This window comes from Pristis pectinata, chromosome 19, assembly GCF_009764475.1.
Source record: "Pristis pectinata isolate sPriPec2 chromosome 19, sPriPec2.1.pri, whole genome shotgun sequence".
In the NCBI taxonomy this organism is placed as follows: Eukaryota; Metazoa; Chordata; class Chondrichthyes; order Rhinopristiformes; family Pristidae; genus Pristis; species Pristis pectinata.
In genome coordinates, this window is record NC_067423.1 from 17,457,963 (window position 1) to 17,476,531 (window position 18,569).

The 18,569-nt window shown below is 41.7% G+C and overlaps 1 protein-coding gene across 1 annotated transcript in view; it reads right to left on the bottom strand.

Annotated features, from left to right (window-relative positions):
- Positions 1–18,569, bottom strand: part of LOC127580247 (golgin subfamily B member 1-like) — a 72,007-nt gene continuing 53,438 nt past the window's right edge. Inside the window, exons 15-23 of the mRNA XM_052033399.1 lie at positions 14,997–16,935; positions 13,465–13,643; positions 12,830–12,965; positions 11,057–11,197; positions 10,079–10,243; positions 9,555–9,652; positions 3,960–4,094; positions 3,100–3,208; positions 1–2,756 (exon numbers count right to left, since the gene is read on the bottom strand). Coding sequence (XP_051889359.1) covers positions 2,625–2,756; positions 3,100–3,208; positions 3,960–4,094; positions 9,555–9,652; positions 10,079–10,243; positions 11,057–11,197; positions 12,830–12,965; positions 13,465–13,643; positions 14,997–16,935 — 3,034 coding nt within the window. The 3' untranslated portion in view covers positions 1–2,624. The remainder of the gene's footprint in view (positions 2,757–3,099; positions 3,209–3,959; positions 4,095–9,554; positions 9,653–10,078; positions 10,244–11,056; positions 11,198–12,829; positions 12,966–13,464; positions 13,644–14,996; positions 16,936–18,569) is intronic.

The window sequence follows — 18,569 nt, forward strand, 5'->3', positions numbered from 1 at the left end:
TTTGTTTTCAAAAATACTTTATTCAAAGCCATACATGTATACTTTGGTCATTGGTGTACCTCCAGCTTACTCTCCCCGCCAACTATTGCCACAACTTCAATGATTTGTAGCAGTGCTGCTGACTCTTCATTGACCCCTCCCTCAATATTTAAGCCCAACATGGAAAAATCGCAGCAAACAGTGTGAAAGGAGTTTGAATATCAGCAGCCATTTCATTTACTGCAGAGAACCATTGGCAACCATTTTATCTACAGTTCCCAACAAAAGGGAATACACTACTCATCTGAGTTGCATATTATAAATAGACAATTTAAATTAAACAGGAGCACCTTAAGTACAGACCTCTCATTTACTATACACAAGAAATAGAAATCTCCCCAGTAAAATGGAATATTTAAATATATTTTATGTATAAAAATATTTTAAACTCCTTGTGATTTCACAAACTATGAAGAAGTTTTTCATTAAAATGCAGGAAACCTCCAACTGCACAAATACATACACAGGACAACTCATAATCTGACCTGTATTCTGCAACGTTGCGCTGCTGCTCAAGTGACCAAAACCCAGGTATTCTCACAACATCTGGATTGTTCTTGAGATTGAGATTATGGGGATGTTGAGGGAAGAGGAATCTCTTGGGATGAGGGCCCTTCTTGTTTTGGGCATGGGAAATGTAATTACTCTCAGGATGAAGGCACCCTTTGGGACAGCATACAGCTGGGTTTTGCTCTTAGCTTGGAGGACTCGGGACACTAGATTGGGGACAATGTTTGGGATGGATGGTGCCAGACTGGAAACCCTATTACCTGGAACCTGGGGCCAATTGTACCCCTGACAATCACTGGTGAGCTGCTGAGCCAGTGGGATGCATGTGTGGTGAAGAGTCAGGGGTCAGGGGTCAGTTTGGGATATTCCTGCAAGTTGTCTCCATTCTCATCAGAAGTACATTTACCCAATGGTGCTCATGTCTTGTATTTTAAACCTATCTCCCCTCTTTTCTCTACAGAAGAGATCGAGCAACAACCTGCATTCACAACACGTCACCTCATCCTCACCAGAAGCAAATAAAAAGGCCTTTGTTGACGCATCCTGCCTTCACTTCCCCTACCATACTTTATCGTCATCCTTGTCGCACCCAAGCCAGCACTGCCATTAAATACACCTTGTTGGCAAAGATTATCACTGCTTCCATTTCTCCTTGTCAATGAACTCCTGTCATGTGCTGGTCACCATTGACTGGCTGATCGCTGCATGCTACAGCCCTTTATTACACTCTGCTGTCATGCTCCTGGTATTACGTATTTTTGTCACACTCTGTCGTGCCCCCAACCCAGAATGACATTCTACTTGCACGCAAACCAGTAAACCAACTTCTCCACACAGGATAAACAAGTGATCAGTGTTCTCCCACTGCTCTGCTCCATATGTTGAATGGTCCACACCCCACTATGTTACAGACAGCCAATACTACAAGCCTCATGCCTCCTCAACAGTACAATGCCCCTTCCTTGATATTGCAGATCACCCCCTGCCCTCCACTGAGACTTCCAAGCACAGGGTTTGGAGTTGCACTATTTCAGCAGCAAAACAATTGTAAGGATGAACCAATATCAAAATCACAAAGAGTTTAAAAGTCCAAAATGTAAGTGTGTTGTGGTAAGGCACTTGTTAATCAGCTGACAGACAGAACAAATGGGACAACCCCATAAGGCAACAGGAAATAGCTGAAACTGGTAAAGATATATAATCATGTGTCCAGTTCACCCAAAGACCACTTACAACCAAGTGAAATGTCCTGCCTGACACCACAAGACTTTTACCCTGATTTGTCGGAATTTTCCAAAAATCTAACAATGTATTTGACTGTGAATTGCAATTTCTCTCTCTTGCCTGAACTGACAAACATCCCGTGTTGGATTATTCTTCCCTCAGCTCCATTCTCTCCTTTCCCGAAGATAATGAGATCTTAATGACTGTAAAGCATTTTACATATATTACATTCTGCAGCATTCCCTTTGAGGGTCATCTCTCTGTAGTGTGCTGCTTATAGTAGTGCAACACTACCATCTATTGAAGCATATCTGAAATTGCAGACTGCTGACCACTCATCTACATTACAGCAATAACGAACCAAAGTGTATGAACATGTGCAGAATAAGGAAAGCTATTCTGTTTCTTTGGAGAAAATATTCCTTCCTTGGAAAAGATGGTAAACAAATCATTCCTCTCTCATGGCAGGTATGTGGAGGAGGATATCAGAGGGAAATTAGGTGTAACCTAGTCACACCTCCTGAATGTACAACCTGACATCTATTCACTATTTGTGCTCTATGAGCCCATGATATTTACCAATGCCCATTACTATCCAGGGCAAACCCACAAGATCAGATCCCCTACAGTACTGTAAAAATGAGCAATATCATCAGTTAAAAACAGAAAGAAAAACTCAGAGTAAAATAACACGTTTTGCAAACAGGTAGAAATTCCCATTGAAGACAAAAGAAATCTTCATCTCCAAGCATAGTTAAAGCTAGTGTTCCTGGTGTGAAGTGCCACGAGTGCATTCCATTAGCTGACTGTCTGTAAGTCCTATCCGAGCAGAACATCAGACATCCTGGAGTTTAGAGGTTCCCAGTGAAACACAAGAGGAACAGTACATGTAGCACAACAAAATACAAGGAAAACAGCAACTTGGTCCGATGTCGGGCATGGAACAGAGAACAAAACGACCTCACATTGGAGCTCCTCCGCGTCTGATGACAAAAAGTGCAGAACAGGAATTAGCATGTGACAAGGAATGAAAATACCTCGCTACCCACACCGGCCAGCAGTAGATTAGAATGGCCCAACATTGTAGAGAGTGAAATCTTATGATGAGTAGTGAGAGGATCTTTGGTGTATGGGTATCAAGTAGCTACGTTGTATGAGATAATGAGGGGTGTGGACTGGCAGGTTGTTGGCTGGTAGTAGAGACAGGTGTGTCACTCGGGAAGGTGTGTTAAGGAACAGAGTGGGATGGTTGTATTGGAATGAGGAGAACTATTCTTAACAATGTGTATATCGATGCCAAAGTGTTTCCTTTGCACAGGTACTTACCTTGCTGGGAGTGGCACTCTCCGGTAGATCTATCAACAGGGAATGCTCTGTCAAGGCTGAGGCATTGAGGTTCCTCTCCTGGGCATTGACCCACTCACTCAGCTCCACACTGAAAGGTATCATACACCAAGAACTATTACAACCTTTACCACAACTCCTTACCATCCCAGGTTCACAATACACCTGCTTGATGTCAAACTTTGCACTGCATGGTGATATACATCCTCAAATATTCCTGAGACATCTACACCACCACTCTTCAATTAGAGAACTGCAGGATTATGACAGTTACCCACCCTCACTTTGTGTTTCTTTGTTTCCCCCATTGGATGGTTGAGGGACATGGACAGAAATTGTGTAGAATTGAGGACAGGCTGGAATTTGGAAAGGTCTGGTGAGGAGGTGCAGTGAAGGGATTTTGGGAAAGGTGGACTGAAGGATATGAGGATAAGGTGGGATTACTGCAGTGATAAAGTGGGAAGGGACAAGGAACATGGGGAGAAAGGGGGGATTGAGTGATTTTAGGAGCAGAAGGGGAGAGGGGAGATGGGCAGAAGGTAGGTCAGTGAGTGTAGTTACGTGAGAAGATGAGAAGGTGGCATGTAGGTATTGGAGGGAAGGTGGCTGGGTTGGATTAAATCTCTGAAAACAAAATAAATTGCCTCATCTAAACCCCAACCCCTGCATTTGAGAGTTGGCACTTTTGAACATTTGCATCAATACTGAGTTCTTCCATCTTCAAATACAAGACACCATTCTCTTGTCCACTAAAATACAAAGTCGGTGGAACATGGGAGGAGAAGAGAATTGCTATTCATCCCCTCTGTTAATTACAGGGTTCAAGCTCATATTTTTCTTACCTTTTCAGTTGATGTTCAGCAGAGAGAAGGGCTTCTTCAGCAGCCAATCGCTTTTCCTGTTCTTCAGCCAGCAAACTCTCCAAATGGCTCAGCTCCTGCTCAGTTCTGTCCTGTAACTGTTTAGCTTCAATTAGCCTGTGAAATGCAAACCAAGGGAACAATTTTCAGAGCAACATGGAATAAGGAGAGACCATTCATCCCTTAAACCTGTTCTGCCATTCGGTTTGATCATGGCTGATCACAATCTTTATCCCATTTACTCAGTAAAGACACCTACGTTAGACTACTGCTCAGTGACTACAGCTCTGCCTTCAATACTATAATTCCAAGAAAACATCACCAAACTCCAAGACCTGGGATTCAACACCTCCCTCTGTAACTGGATTCTTGACTTTTCTGACCAACAGACCGCAATCAGTGAGGATAGGCAGCAACACCTCAAGCAATTCTCAACACTGGTGCCCCACAAGGCTGTGTCCTCAGCCCTCTACTCTACTCCCTATATACTCATGACTGCACGGCCAGTTTCTGGTCTAACTCCATCTACAAGTTTGCAGATGATACCACCGTAGTAGGCCGTATCTCAAACGGCGATGAGTCAGAGTACAGGAAGGAGATAAGAGAGCTTAGTGATATGGTGTCATAACCACAACCTTTCCCCCATTGTCAGCAATACAAAAGAGCCAGTCACTGACTTCAGGAAAGGGGGCAGTGTATATGCACCTGTCTACATCAATGATGCCGACGAGAAGAGGGTTAAGAGTTTCAAGTTCCTAGAAGTGAACATCACCAATAGTCTGACCTCGTCTAACCACGTCTAACCACATAGACACCACAGCCAAGAAAGCTCACCAGCGCCTCTACTTCCTCAGGAGGCTAAAGATATTTGGCATGTCCCCTTTGACATTCACCAATTTTTATTGATGCACCATAGAAAGCATCCTATCTGGATGCATCACAGCTTGGTATGGCAACTGGTCTGCCCAGGACCGTAAGAAACTGCAGAGAGTTGTGGACACAGCCCAGCGCATCACGAAAACCAGCCTCCCCTCTATGGACTCTGTCTATACCTCTCGCTGCCTTGTTGAAGCAGCCAGCATAATCAAAGACCCCACCTACCCTGGTCATTCTCTCTTCTCTCCTCCCCCATCAGGCAGAAGATATAGGAGACTGAGGGCATGTACCACCAGGCTCAAGGACAGCTTCTATCCCACAGGGATAAGACTATTGAACGGTTCCCTTATACAATGAGATGGACTCGTTTAACCTTGCACCTTATTGTTTACCTTCAATGCACTTCCCTGAAGCCGTGATACTTTACTCTATATTCTATTATTGTTTTTACCCTGTACTACCTCAATGCACTGTGTAATGAATTGACCTGTACGATCGGTACGCAAGACAAGTTTTTCACTGTACAAGTGACAATAATAAACCAATACCAATTCTGAATCCATTAATTCCCTTCACAGAATCACATAATGGTTACAACATTGAAGGAGGTCATTCAGCTCATTTAGTCCTTTTTGGCTGTGTGCAAGTCCCAGTGCCTCATTCTTTTCCTAATGCCCTGGAAATTCTTTCATTCAGATACTTCCAAGCTCCTTTTTGAACATTAAGATCGACTCTGCCTCCACTAATAACTCTGGCAGTGCATTCCAGACCCTAACCACTCAATATACACATAAACAAAATGTGTATCAGCCTTGATGACAAGCTTATTATGTATCACCTTTCTAAGTGACTTTTGGAAGTCTATACTTACCACAACAATTGCATTTTAACTCTCCTACTTTATTTTAAAAAATGTGTTTAACTCTGATAAATTATCTTTAACTAATCTGTGTTGGCTTTCTGTAATCAGTTCATTATTTGAACAACTGACTGATAATTCAGACTCTGATTATTGCTTCAAGAATCTTCCCACCACTGAGGTTTAAATGATCGGTCTATAGTTACTGCATTTATTCCTACCCCATTTTTTGAATGTGTGAACATTGCAATTTTCCACTCCTCAGGCACCAGTTTAGAATCTAATGATGTTTGGAAGATTATGGCCAGGGCCTCTGCAATTTCCTTCCTTACGGCCCTTAGCAACCTAGAGTGCATCCCATAGAGATCCGGTGATTTATGGGATCTCAATTACAGCAGCATCTTGTTTCTTGGTAAAGGGTGATGTAATACTCATTTAGTATCCAAGTTATGTCCTCCACCTCAACATGTAAATTGTCTTTTTGGTCTCTGGTTCCACCTCAGTACTTAAAACCCTTTTCCTTTTCAAATCTCCATATGATATTTTTGGATTCTCCTTTATGTTTGCCATCATGTTCTCTTTTTGTCTCACTTATTTCCCTTTATGACTCTAAAGTTCTTTTTAAATCAACCTCAATCACAGTTGTGTTAACAATCTGGCATCTGTCAAATGCTCTTTTGGACCAGTTTCCTGGAATCTTTTCCCTTAACAATGTATCAAAGCTGTGACTGAAATATTTCTCCACAAAGACCATCAAGTATTCATAGTCTGTGAAGCTTTGATTCCAATTTATCTGTGCCAATTCTGCCCCCATCCCTTCTCCAAGTCTCTATCTTTATTTTGCAGTACCTTTTCCTTTTTATCCTTTACCACCGCAGGGAGCCAGGGGAAGGTGAAGACGGTTGGAGAATTCTACTGGCCTTTGTGTGAAGAAGCATTTGCTGCCATCACCCAAAAAAAACTTTGGTGAAATCTGTACTTCCTCACTCTGGATTCTCACACCAGACAAATTGAGTAAATGGAGATTAAATATCAACTCCTTTGAATACCTTAAACAACAATTAACCTTAATCTACTATATTCAAGGCAATAAAGGTCGAGTCAATGTAAACTGTTGGAAAGAGCATTATCTCCTCTACCTCAAAGCCTTCCCTATCACCAGCCAATTTATTTCTCCACTCCTCCAATGCTCCACTGGAGATTATGATCCCTTGGGGATTTTTTTTTTAGCCACCCACTACGACTCCATTTCCCCACCCCAGTCACAATCATTTTGCCAACAGTATTGAGGTCAATATGCAACCATCAGCCTGCCATCAACCGAATTCAGGGTCTTCCTGCTTTGCAAGTCACTTCTACATGGATAAGGTGAACTAAATGATGTTTAAATCAATGCTTCCCACCCACTCAGATATTGAAGTTGCCTAACAAAGCCATAACACTCAATTCAAATACAAGTATTGTTTTGGTTAATTTTAATATAGTGTCGCAACCTTTTACAATTCATATATACAACTTGGATGAATGCAGTGAAGGTGTGGTTGCTATATTTGCTGAAGACACAAAGATGCTTAGTAAAGTAAATTGTGAAGAGGGCATAAGGAAGCTATAAAGGGACAGAGGTAGGTTAAGGGAGTGAGAAAATGTGAAACTGTTCACTTTGGCAGGAGAAATTAAAAAACAAATCTAAACAATGAGAGACTGCAGTGCTCTGAGATGCAGAGGGTTCCTCCCAAAGTGTTAACTCACTTCCTATCTTTAAGACACTGAAGCAGCTACTGTGTAGTGTCTGGTACTTTCTCTCATTTCAGACATGACTGCCACCCACAACCCTTCCTGATCACAGAGCTCAGGAAACCTCTAAGGAGATTGTCATGGAGAGGAAGACAGGCTGCACATTAAAAATCTGTATTCTGTCAAAGGAAGGATTTTAATTCTTATAATGAGTAAGAAGTTGAAAAATTCTAAAAGTATGATGAAGGCTAATTTAGGATTTATTAGCCATTTGAGAGATGATGCAATTTTGGTGTGAAGGCAATAAAGTCTGAGGGATAAAGTCAACACAGACATGATATACCAAATCACTACTGCCATTCCAGGAACCTGTACTTTGATATTAAAAGATAGCATCAAATGTACAAGCCTTGTGGGTGCTGAGATAAAAAAGACATTGCTCAGAATAACAGATATGTAGACCAGATAGTCAGATTCAGATATGCCCGATAGGTCCCTGCATAACATCAAGAGATCACTTCAGTTGTGATAACAGTGATGACATTGGTTAGACAGAAGATAAATCACAGAAAGAGGCCACATAGCTCTTTCCAGGCCAGTCTACCTATTTTATTCAATTCACTTCCTACTCTTCCTCCATTATTTGTGTGCATAATCCTGAATACTTACTTGGCCTTCCCTAAAAAGAAACACTTGCAAAAATACACATTTTTTTGTAACTGAAATGTTTATAATTGTATGTATTTATATTCATGCTGGTTTCATTCCTCGTAGCTCCCAACCCTCTCTACTGGTTCAAGGTCATTGCCACCTCTAATCTTTTCCAAAAGGGCACCAGACCTATTCTAGTTCCGGTGCAGCCTGACTTATTAGCACAGCTCCCTTCTGTCCATAATGCCAACATCGAGTGAAAGGGAACCACCTTGATGCACCCCCTAGCAAGATCAGCCCTTTCGCTATGTTTTAATCTCCCTAATCTGCTGTCCTTAAACTAATTTTACATGGCTCGGGCAGTAACTCGGTTATGATCTTGAGGATTTACTTTTAGATTTAGCTCCACTACCTGATGTGCCCCATGCAGGACATTCTTTCTGTTGCTACAGTTATTTCCTGTCAATCTCACCTTTTTCCAAATTCTCCTAACACCTCATGATATCCCTCATCCTAGCACTTGGTAAGGAATATATCCACCGTGACTGTTGTTTGACTGCAAAGAACGCAATCAATCCCCGAGTTAAATTACCTGCCAACGCCATTTTTCTATTCTTCTCATGCCTCTTCCCTCTGCCTCTTGAGCAACTTCCTGAGCTATAGTAGCTTGGTCCTAATAATCTCTCTGCATGTTCTCAGAGGTAGTAAGTACTTATTTGCTGCTGGGTAGCACCAATCTTTCCCAACACCGCCCAAGTCTCCGAGTTCTCACCCTCCTCTTCCCGAATCTGTGCTTTCCTCTGAAAGATAATTGTGTATCCAGAAATTCCTCCCCTTCATGCATCATTATGCCTCATGATGTAATAACCAATTACCAACATTACACTACCACTGATATGCATGGGTTACTGTGTCCTCCAGTCTGTGGAGGGAGCAGTATGTTAAGTTCCTATTCACAACTATTGCCCAGTGACCTGTGCTGCAAACTCAGCTTGCCAGACACACATGGGTAGTTTGGTGTCTCACAAAGTCAAACAGGTAAGATTTTTCATGCAGAGTAACCAACTGGCACCAGAAGACTCTAATCATGAACTACTGTATTAAAGAGGTAAGAGAAGGAAAACCGAGGAGTGTGAAACAGTGCCTGTTAAAAAGTAGGCAAGATAACAGGAATCTCCACCCTTAGCAACAATCTTCCATTGTAGAAAGGGTAGAAAAGTGATTTTCCAGGAAACGGGTGAGTAGATAACTGCACAAGAACCCCATTGCATCCAAAAGCAAAAAAAAAACGGAGATCTGAAATAACGACTACAAATGCTGGGGATACTCAGCAGGTCAGGCAGCATCTGTGGAGAGAGAATCAGTGGTAAAGTTTCAAGTCAACGACCATTCATCAGAACTGGACTGCACCTGCTATTTTGGAGACAGCATTAACAAACAAATGTCCAATTTTGTACCTTTGCTTTAGGTGTTTCAGATCAGTTTCTTTAACCTGCATCTCAGTTCTGTCCTTCTCCTGAGGGCCACCAGGCGCAGTGTCAACCATAAGGTCTGTCTGAAGGCCAGAGAAAAACACAACCACAAGGAGGGTCAACGAGGACAATACAACTCCCTAAATAATCATTGCACAAGAAGATACATCACAGCTTTGCACTCTGAATCTAAGAAATCTTGTGACCTTATACAGGATAACAGATACGCGAGAGAAAGTTTCAGACCTGAATCTAATCAAAAAATTCAGAGATTTGATATGACAGATACCTTGGTCTGAGTTACAGATAACAGTTAAAGGTATTTGAATGGTTTGGAAACAAAATAACAGATCTACAAGACAGAATCTAAAAGATACGTAATAAAACATACCCAGGAGAAAAGTATACACTGGAACCCTTCCCAGGATTCATTTTTCTAACTTTAACCATCACCTAGCATCCTGCTGTGCATATATGATGTGCGAATATTCCATCCTCCATTCACCCACCTTCTCCTTCTCATCCAGCAGCCCTGTGGACACCTGCAGTTGGTGTTCAAGGGTTGCATGATGCAACTGTAACTCATTCAGTCGTTGCTGTGTGTCACGCAGGTTCTGTGTTGTGGCCCGCACCTGGGCAGAGAGTGCAATCTTCTCTTCAAACACCACAGACATCTGCAGATTACATGGCGAGGACAGGGGTAGGAAAACAAAGTGCACATATCAGTGAACACAAGGTGATGTTATGCTCTCTTTGCTAGAATCAACAAATGCTGAAAATCTCACACTCAGCTTTTCTATAATTCATTTTCAGGACGTGAACACCACTCATTAGACTGACCTCTCGACAGCTGAGAGATTTAGCTGCTTTAGAGGAACGCATGGGCTGAGAGAGCCAGCGCCTTCGGCGGGGGGTGGGGACAGAGAGCCAGAGTGTTGGGTACAACACCTCAGTGGAGTGGTGGGAAAGAAGGGGAGTGTCAGTACTTCCAATGGTGACAGACAATTCACACCTTCAGAGGAAGTGACAAGAAGTTAATACTTTGAGCAGCAATTGACTGCTTCTATCAACTAATCATACTTCTCAATCCCTCTTCAAATAGAAGACATGTTCTCAGACCCTACCTGTCATGTGGCTCAGTACCAAACCAGCCCAGACTTATAAAGACAGGACCTTACAAACCAAGTACCAGAAATCCCAAATCAGCACAGCAGCTGAAGAAAGCAAAAATAACTCAGGATATGTGCTAAATGGCGCATGTATTTGACAATTGACAGTGTTTTCTCGGCCCTCACATCCAGCAAACGTGAAGATCTTATTAGATGTTAATCCAGAATTTTGAGCTGGAGCTCCTGTTTCCTCTCTCTGGGATGGTCTGGAATGCAGTTTGAGTTTGGGGTCTTCCAACTTAGATGGGAAAACACTGGCTCAGTAAAAGTTCTCACACCAGGAATAGGGCATGCAAGTAACCTGTGCTCTGCACTCACCTTGCTGTTGAGTTTCTGGATACGAAGCTCCTTCTGATGCAGCTCTTTTAGGCTGTCATTCAGCTGGCCCTTCAGCTGCCTGTTCTCGATCTGCAGGTCTTCTTTAAGAGCCTCACCAAGGTCAGCTGCCTCTGCATGTCCCTGTTTGACAGATGCAATATTGTGTTCAGGAAGTGACACTCTGAATCTGTATTGAGACACTAATCTCAGTTTAGCTTGTTCTTCTGAGAGTCTGGAAATTATCGGCATAAAGTCACAACCTTCAACCAGAGGCAAAGTATGTTGTGGCAACCTCCACTTTCTTGCATTCATCCTCCCAGAACAATGTCAATGTCTCTTTCCCCTTGACAAGGCTTGGACCATGATATGGTAGCATACCACCTACACTTATTCCAAGAGATCACATGCCACACATCCAGACAGTGAGCCTCAACCTGGTCACCAAGGGCATCACAGCCAGAATCAGCCATTCCCCCACGTGGAGCTATTGGAATTTGATCAGAACTGACTCGTATGAACTTAGGAAATCTGGCACTCCCATACTGCAGCACGGTCCATGGATTGATGTTGGAACAACCTGTCCTTCATTCCCCAGGTAGGGCACTTGACAAGGTCCTGCACAGAAGGCTGGCCCAAACATTACAGCTCAAGGCAAATTGGTGATAGTTGAGGGTTGCTTTTGTGAATGGAAGTCTGTGACCAGTGGCGTACCGCAAGAATCAATACTGGTACAGTGTTGTTCCACAAGAATAAATACCCTTATTGTTTGGTACATAAGTTAATGACCTAGATGTTAGCATAGGAGATATGATTAGTAAGTTTGCAGCTGATATAAATTGTGGATAGTGATGTGGATAGTCTCACACTGCAGACATATTAATAAAGATTCTAAGTTGGGCAGAGCAATGGCAGATGAAATTTAATCTTGATAGGGCAGATTGATATATTTTGGGATATCATATAAGAGTAGATCATTTACAACAAATGGTAGGGCCCTAGGGAGTATTGAGGAAAAGAGAGACTTTGACATACAAGTCCAAAGATCCTTGAAGGTGTCAGCACAAGTTGATAGGGTGGGTAAAGGCAGCATACAGGATGCTAGCCTTCATTAGCCAGGGCATAGAATATAAGAGAAGGAAAGTTATGGTACAGCTTTATCAAAAAAATTGGTGAGGCCACATCTGAAATATCGTGTTCAGTTTTGGTAACCACAGTATAGAAAGGATGTGATTGCACTGAAGAAAGTGCAAAGGAGATTCACCAGGATGTTGCTTGTGATGGAATAGTTTGATGAGGAGAGACTGGATTGTCTGAGTTTGTGGAGAAGTCTGAGGGGGAATCTGACACAGGTATACAATATTGTTGAGGGGTATAGGAAGGGAAGACAGAAGTAAACTCTTCCCCATAGTAGAGGGATATAGGTTTAAGGAAGGAGCAAGAGGTTTAGAGAGGACACAAGGAAGAATTTTTTCATGAAGAGTATGATTGGCATTTGTAATACACTGCCTGAAGGGGTGGTGGAGGCAGAGTCTCTCACAACATTTAATAAGTATCTAGGCGAGCACTTGAATTGCCAAGGCAAAGAAAGCTACAGATCAAGTGCTGGTAAATGGGATTGGCAAGGATGGGTACTTGATAGCTGGCATAGACAGTGTGGGCTGAAAGAGCCTGTTTCAGTGCCATAAGACTCCATGGTATAAAGGTGAGGAAATAACTTAGTTCCCGAGCCAGTATCAGTTGGCAAACTAAGAAAGATTAACCCCTGGTTGGTACCTGCTGCATTAACTTTAGCCTCATCTCCTGGCACATGCTTTGAAGCTCATGGATCTGTTTGTCCTTATCTGACACAGCAATCAGATACTGTTCCTTCAGCCTCTCACTCTGTGCAGCAGAAGACAACTTCTCAGACCTGCAACATAGCAATGGAATTTCACACACAGGATAAAATCGATGAGATATCATCCAAACTTGTTTGGTCCTCACAGTGTTTCAAACAGGATACAGGTCAAGGCTTATCCCTTCTTTCAATGCTATTTATAGGATATTGACCACTGTTGGTTTCCTCTTGCCTCAATGTCTATAGGATATTCATAGTCCAAAATAGCAGTCATTCGCTTATAGTTACAGCAGTTACAGTGCTTCAAAATAACAATGTGGATTTTGAAGAAAATCTTGGTGGACTAAATAAATGCAAACATTTCAAAGCAGTATCAAAAAATATGGCAACGGGATGAGATAATTTAGTCCAACTAACCCAAGCTGACCAAACCAAAGCTGTTCCTTCAGTAAGATAAGCATTGGGTAGATATTTTGTTGCTTATGCTTATGTGGGGCAGTAAGAAAACCAAATCGTTGAGCCAGCTAGAAGCAACATCAGAAATTAATGGAGCAAACAATCAAATAATTACCTTAGGTGTCCCAATTCTTCTTGGCAGGCACTATATTCTTGCTTCAGTTGCTCCTGGGTTACTTGGTAATTAGCTATCTGTTGCTTTTGGTTTTCCAGCTGAGCCTGGAGCTGAGATATTTCAGCTGTCTCCTCCCCAATCCTCACATACTGCTGTTGCAGACTTTTCAACTCCTTCAGCTGCAACCAAAATTGGGAAAAATGGAACAACAAAAAACGTTGCAGAGGAGGGTTAGGTGTCCAACACAACATTAAGACTATGACACCTTGGAACGAGCCAAGTAGTGCAGCATGGTGATTCAGGAAGGGCAGATGTGGGGAAAAGGCACAAGCAAAATGCAGGACCCCAGCATTGTGAAGAGGTACATTGCAAGGGTGGGTAAGGCATTGCAGGGTTTTGGCAGCAGAGGGCAACATCCTCCCTTCGGCTTGCAACTTATTTGTTAGAATTGAAGTCTGCATCTAGCTGGTTTCTCTCCTACCCTTCTTTAGCATTATGTAGCTATGGTTGTCAGTTTTTAGATTTTATTTTCCCTAATGGCAAGGGAGTTTGGGGGGGAGGGTGAGGTGGATGGGTAGCATGGGTGAATTGTGTGTCAGGAAATCCACTCTTTTTGGATCAGGAATAAAATATTTGCATTTTCAGATTTTATCAGCAAAACAACAAAAAAGGTCTCCACCATCTTCTCAGGACAATGATAGACGGGAAATAAATGAACAGCCTTGCCAAGAGCCCCAACTCCAGATAAAGCTTTAAGAAATATTTTACAGCAATTTCCAAACATTTACAACCATCTTTAAGTGAAAATCAAAAAACTACAGATGCTGTAAATCTGAAATAAAAACAGAAATGCTGGAAATACTCAGCAGGTCAGGCCATATCTGTGGGAAGAGAAACAGAATTAAGGTTTCAGGTCAAAGAGCATGTGCCAGAAGATAAGGCTGACGACCTGAAATGTTGACTGTTTCTCTTCCCACAGATGTGGCCTGATCTCCTGATTATTTCCAGCATTTCTATTTTTATATTACAAATATCTTTACATTGTTCAATGTTAAAAGAAGCTAAGTGCTTTATTAGCTCCTTGCTTTTCTTTCTCTAACTACCTTAATTCCTAAAACCCTTCCAGTAACCTGTTTCTTGCTTATCCCCAATTTCAATTGCTCCAACATTCTCCTACTATAAGGTAGCCACAAAGCCTGTATCTTTTTCAAAGCTTTTGGTTATCTATCCTAACAAAACTCATTGTCAAATTTTATTTCATAACATGCCTACGATATGCCATGGGACATATTGCTACACTGTACACTGAAAGGCGATGCTGGAGGGATTTAAACACAAGGATGAAGCTTTAAAATTGTGGCATTACTGGTCAGGAAATTATAAGTCAGGAAGCTCAAGAGAATGATGGGTGAAATGGACAATACAAATTGGGATTATGTATAGCTGAGCAGTTGAAAAGCAAACAGATAATGTACAATTTGAACATATGGGACGGTACATTTAAAGTTGAAAGTGACAGAAACCATAGTTACCAGTCTATCTCGATCATTCTGCAATGAAGACAGAGCATTTCTCAAACTCTGCACCTCGCCTGGCTTTGAAGAGGACCCCTGCTTTACTTCATGAACCTTTTTGGTTTTGGCCACTTCATCCATCAGTCTGTCCCTCTCATCCTGTAGCGTCATCACAGTCTTGGAAAATGATTTTAACTGATTGGCTGAGCTTTCTCGTTCTAAGGTTAAGTCATCCACAACTTGCTGCTGAGAAGCAAGTTGTGTGTTCAGTTCATCAATGCGGGCCAACAGGCTGTCTTCAATGGTATTGTTCTTCCAAGCAGACAACTCTGTGGAGAGTCGGTTCCTCTCTTCCACTAATTCAGAGCATTGGGATTTGGATTGGGATAGTTCTTGGTGCAATTCTTCACTCCTGTTCCTTTCCATCTCTAAATCAGACATGTATTTGCTCTGTAACTTCTCAAGTTGGACCAGGAGATCATCTCGGTTGTCCTGCAAGGAACTCATGGCTTTCCCAAAAGATTGGTTCTGCCCCTGGAGTTCATCAATTTTTTCTAACGCTTCTCGCAATCTCTGCTCAGTCTCCATAAGGTCCCTTGCCAGTTCAGCCACTCTCTCTTCTGCTGTTTCTGTTTCATTTCTCATGATGCCTGCATTATGCTGCAAATTCTCAAGTTCCTTCTCATAATTGGCTTCAGTGTCAATGAGCTTCTGCCTTGTTTCTTCTTCAATCCCTACTATTTTCAGCTCAAGCTCAGCTACCTTTTCCTGTGCAGAGAAGAGATCAGTGGTCAGTTTCTCCACTTCCATTATCTTTTCATCCAGCTGTTTCTGAAGCATCTGAACAGGCCCACCACTTGTTAATTTTTCTATTTCTTCCTTCAGTTCATCAGTGATTTTCTCAGTCAACTGCAACTGTTCAGTTTGTTTCTGCTTCTCTTCTTTCAGTGCTTCATTTTTCTGCTTGAGTTCTTTCGAACTGTTCTCCATTTCTTGTAACCTCTTTTCCACATCAGTTTTCTCATTTTCCAATGCTTTGATTCTCTCGAGCTGAGTTTTTAGGAACTGCTTGTGCTGAGAATCCTTCAGTAAAATCACCTGATTGAGATCTTCCCTGTACCTCACAAGCTGTGCGTTGAGTTTGGCATTTTCTGAATTCAAATCATCCCTCTCTCCTTGCTGGCTCCTAAATTCATTCTTCAGTTTGTTGTACTCAGCTGCAGCCTCCTGAATCAGCTGATCTTTTTCTACGATCACATCAATGTGCCTTTGCTCCAGCTGTTTGTAGTCACTCAGCACTCTCTCCCGGTCATTCTGGAGAGATGCCATGGATTTAGTTAAGGATTCCAGCTTTATCTTGTGCTGCTTTAATTCCTCCTCAGTTTGCCTCAGCTTTGCATCCAGATCTTCAGTTTCCCTCTGCAGCTTTCTGATTGCTTGCTCTCCTTCCGATTTCTCCTTTCCTAGCTGTTTAACCTGACTCTCCAAGTCCCCTATTTCTTCAGCGTGCTGTTGCTGAGCTTCAGCAATGGCATTGGCAACAGCCTCCTCTTTCGCTGCCAGGAGTGCAACAATCTTTTCCTCCTTTTCTCCAGCCTCTTGATGGAGCTTCTCCGTTAAAGCTTTGGAGTTTTGGAGATCAGACTCAAGTTGTTTGCAGGTTAGCATATAATTCTGTACCTCTGCCTCTCGCGCTCTCAGATTTTTCTCCAAGTCCCCCTTGGTCACCTCAAATTTCTCCAGAGAACTGTTCAAATCGGCAATCTGTTCTCTTAAGCTCTTAGTTTCTTCTGATAATTTCAGTAGCTCATTCTGAGAATCCTTGTACAGCTTCTGGAATTCTTCAGATTTTGAGAAGAGTTGCCTATTTTCATCCTGAACTTTTTGCATCATTTGCCTCTGATTCTCTTCTTCAATCCTAAACTTTGATTCCCATTCTTGCTCACTGTGCTCCATCCTAGAAAAAGTATCCACAATATCAATACAGGAAATACTGGAAATACTCAGCACATCAGGGAGTACCTGTGGGGGGGGTGGGGGAGGAGAGGAGAGAAGGAAAGAGGGAAAAAAGAGAGAAGAAAGAGAGAAGAGAGAGAGGAAAAAAAGAGAGAGAAAAAAGAGGAGAGAGAAAAAAGAGAGAGAAAAGAGAAGAGGGAGAAAAAAAGAGAAGAAAGAGAAAAAAAAGAGAAGAAAGAGAAGAGAATGTTTTAGGTCGACGATGATAAAAGATCATCAACCTGAAACATTAACACTGCTTCTCTCAAGGTGTGGCAGTGAAATTTAGACATTTCTGGGACAACTTTTCTAACTAATTCCAATTTACCCTCAAAACTTTCCAAAAATCATTTGCCCAAGAGCAGCGAAAATACACAGATTTTGAGATACAAAACAATGTGAATTTCCAGATCATTATGAGTTGATAGTTTGGTCAACATTGAAAGTAAAAGAGTTTAAAAAACAATGGAACTGTAAAATCTGAGACTTAATTTGTAACTTACAGTTAAACAAACAGCATCTGCATTTGACTGGAAAATGTTAATGACCACATTAAATTTGGTAAAAACTGTACATCCGAAACAAAATCCATTGATATCAACCCATTAATTCAGACCACTTCTGCCAACAAAACTTTACTGTGCATTTTTGTTCTTGAGTCTTGTTCTTATTTTCAGATATATTCCCCACTCATCTTCCTTAACCTCCAGGCATCACATAGGATTGATTCCCAACCAAGTGGAAGGGTCCTTATTTTTGGACTTTATCTTTAAGAAATTGTAAACCAGCAACTCAGTCTTTATAGTAGAAGATACAATGAACATCCTTCAAATGCAAAAATATATGAGGTGGGGTAGGAATTAAATACCATTATTGTATCATCATCACTAAAGTATTAGTATTAGACAAACAAATAGGTCCAAACCTTGATGTTCCCTGGACTGGATTATTTCCCTATTTGCAAAGGGAATAGCTACCGATGGTGGATGCAGGGTTTGTATAATCCTTAGATTCTGGAGAAGTACTAAATTATAAAACTGTCAATTTGATAACCTTATTCAAAGAGGATGGAACATACAAGGTTCTTAGGGGGCTCGACAGTAAGTGCTGGGAAAGTGGGACAGTCTAGGAGCAGAGGGCGTAGTTTCAGAATAAGGGGGTACCCATTTAAGGCCGAAGAATTTCTTCTCTCAAAAGGTTGCAAGTCCTTGGAACTCTTTGCCTGAGAAAGCTGTGGAGCCTGTATTATTGTATCTATTCAAATCTGAAATAGATTTATAATCAGCAAGAAAATCAAGGATTGTGGGGATAAGATCGGAAAGTACATCTGAGGAACGTTGGATCAGTCATGACCTTACTTAATGGTGGAGCAGACTCAAAGAGCTGAATGGCTGACTCCTGTTCCTATTTCTCATGGTCTTAACTGCAACTGTGTAGTCAAGCCTAAATCTTTATCTCCACCAACAGGCCCTCAAACAGAGATACAGGAAGTCCCATCATTGTTTCTCTTAATCTTAATCAGTCAAAACAATTATCATTTATTTTTTAAATATACATTAAGTGTACTATTTATATAGATGATCACATCTGACTACG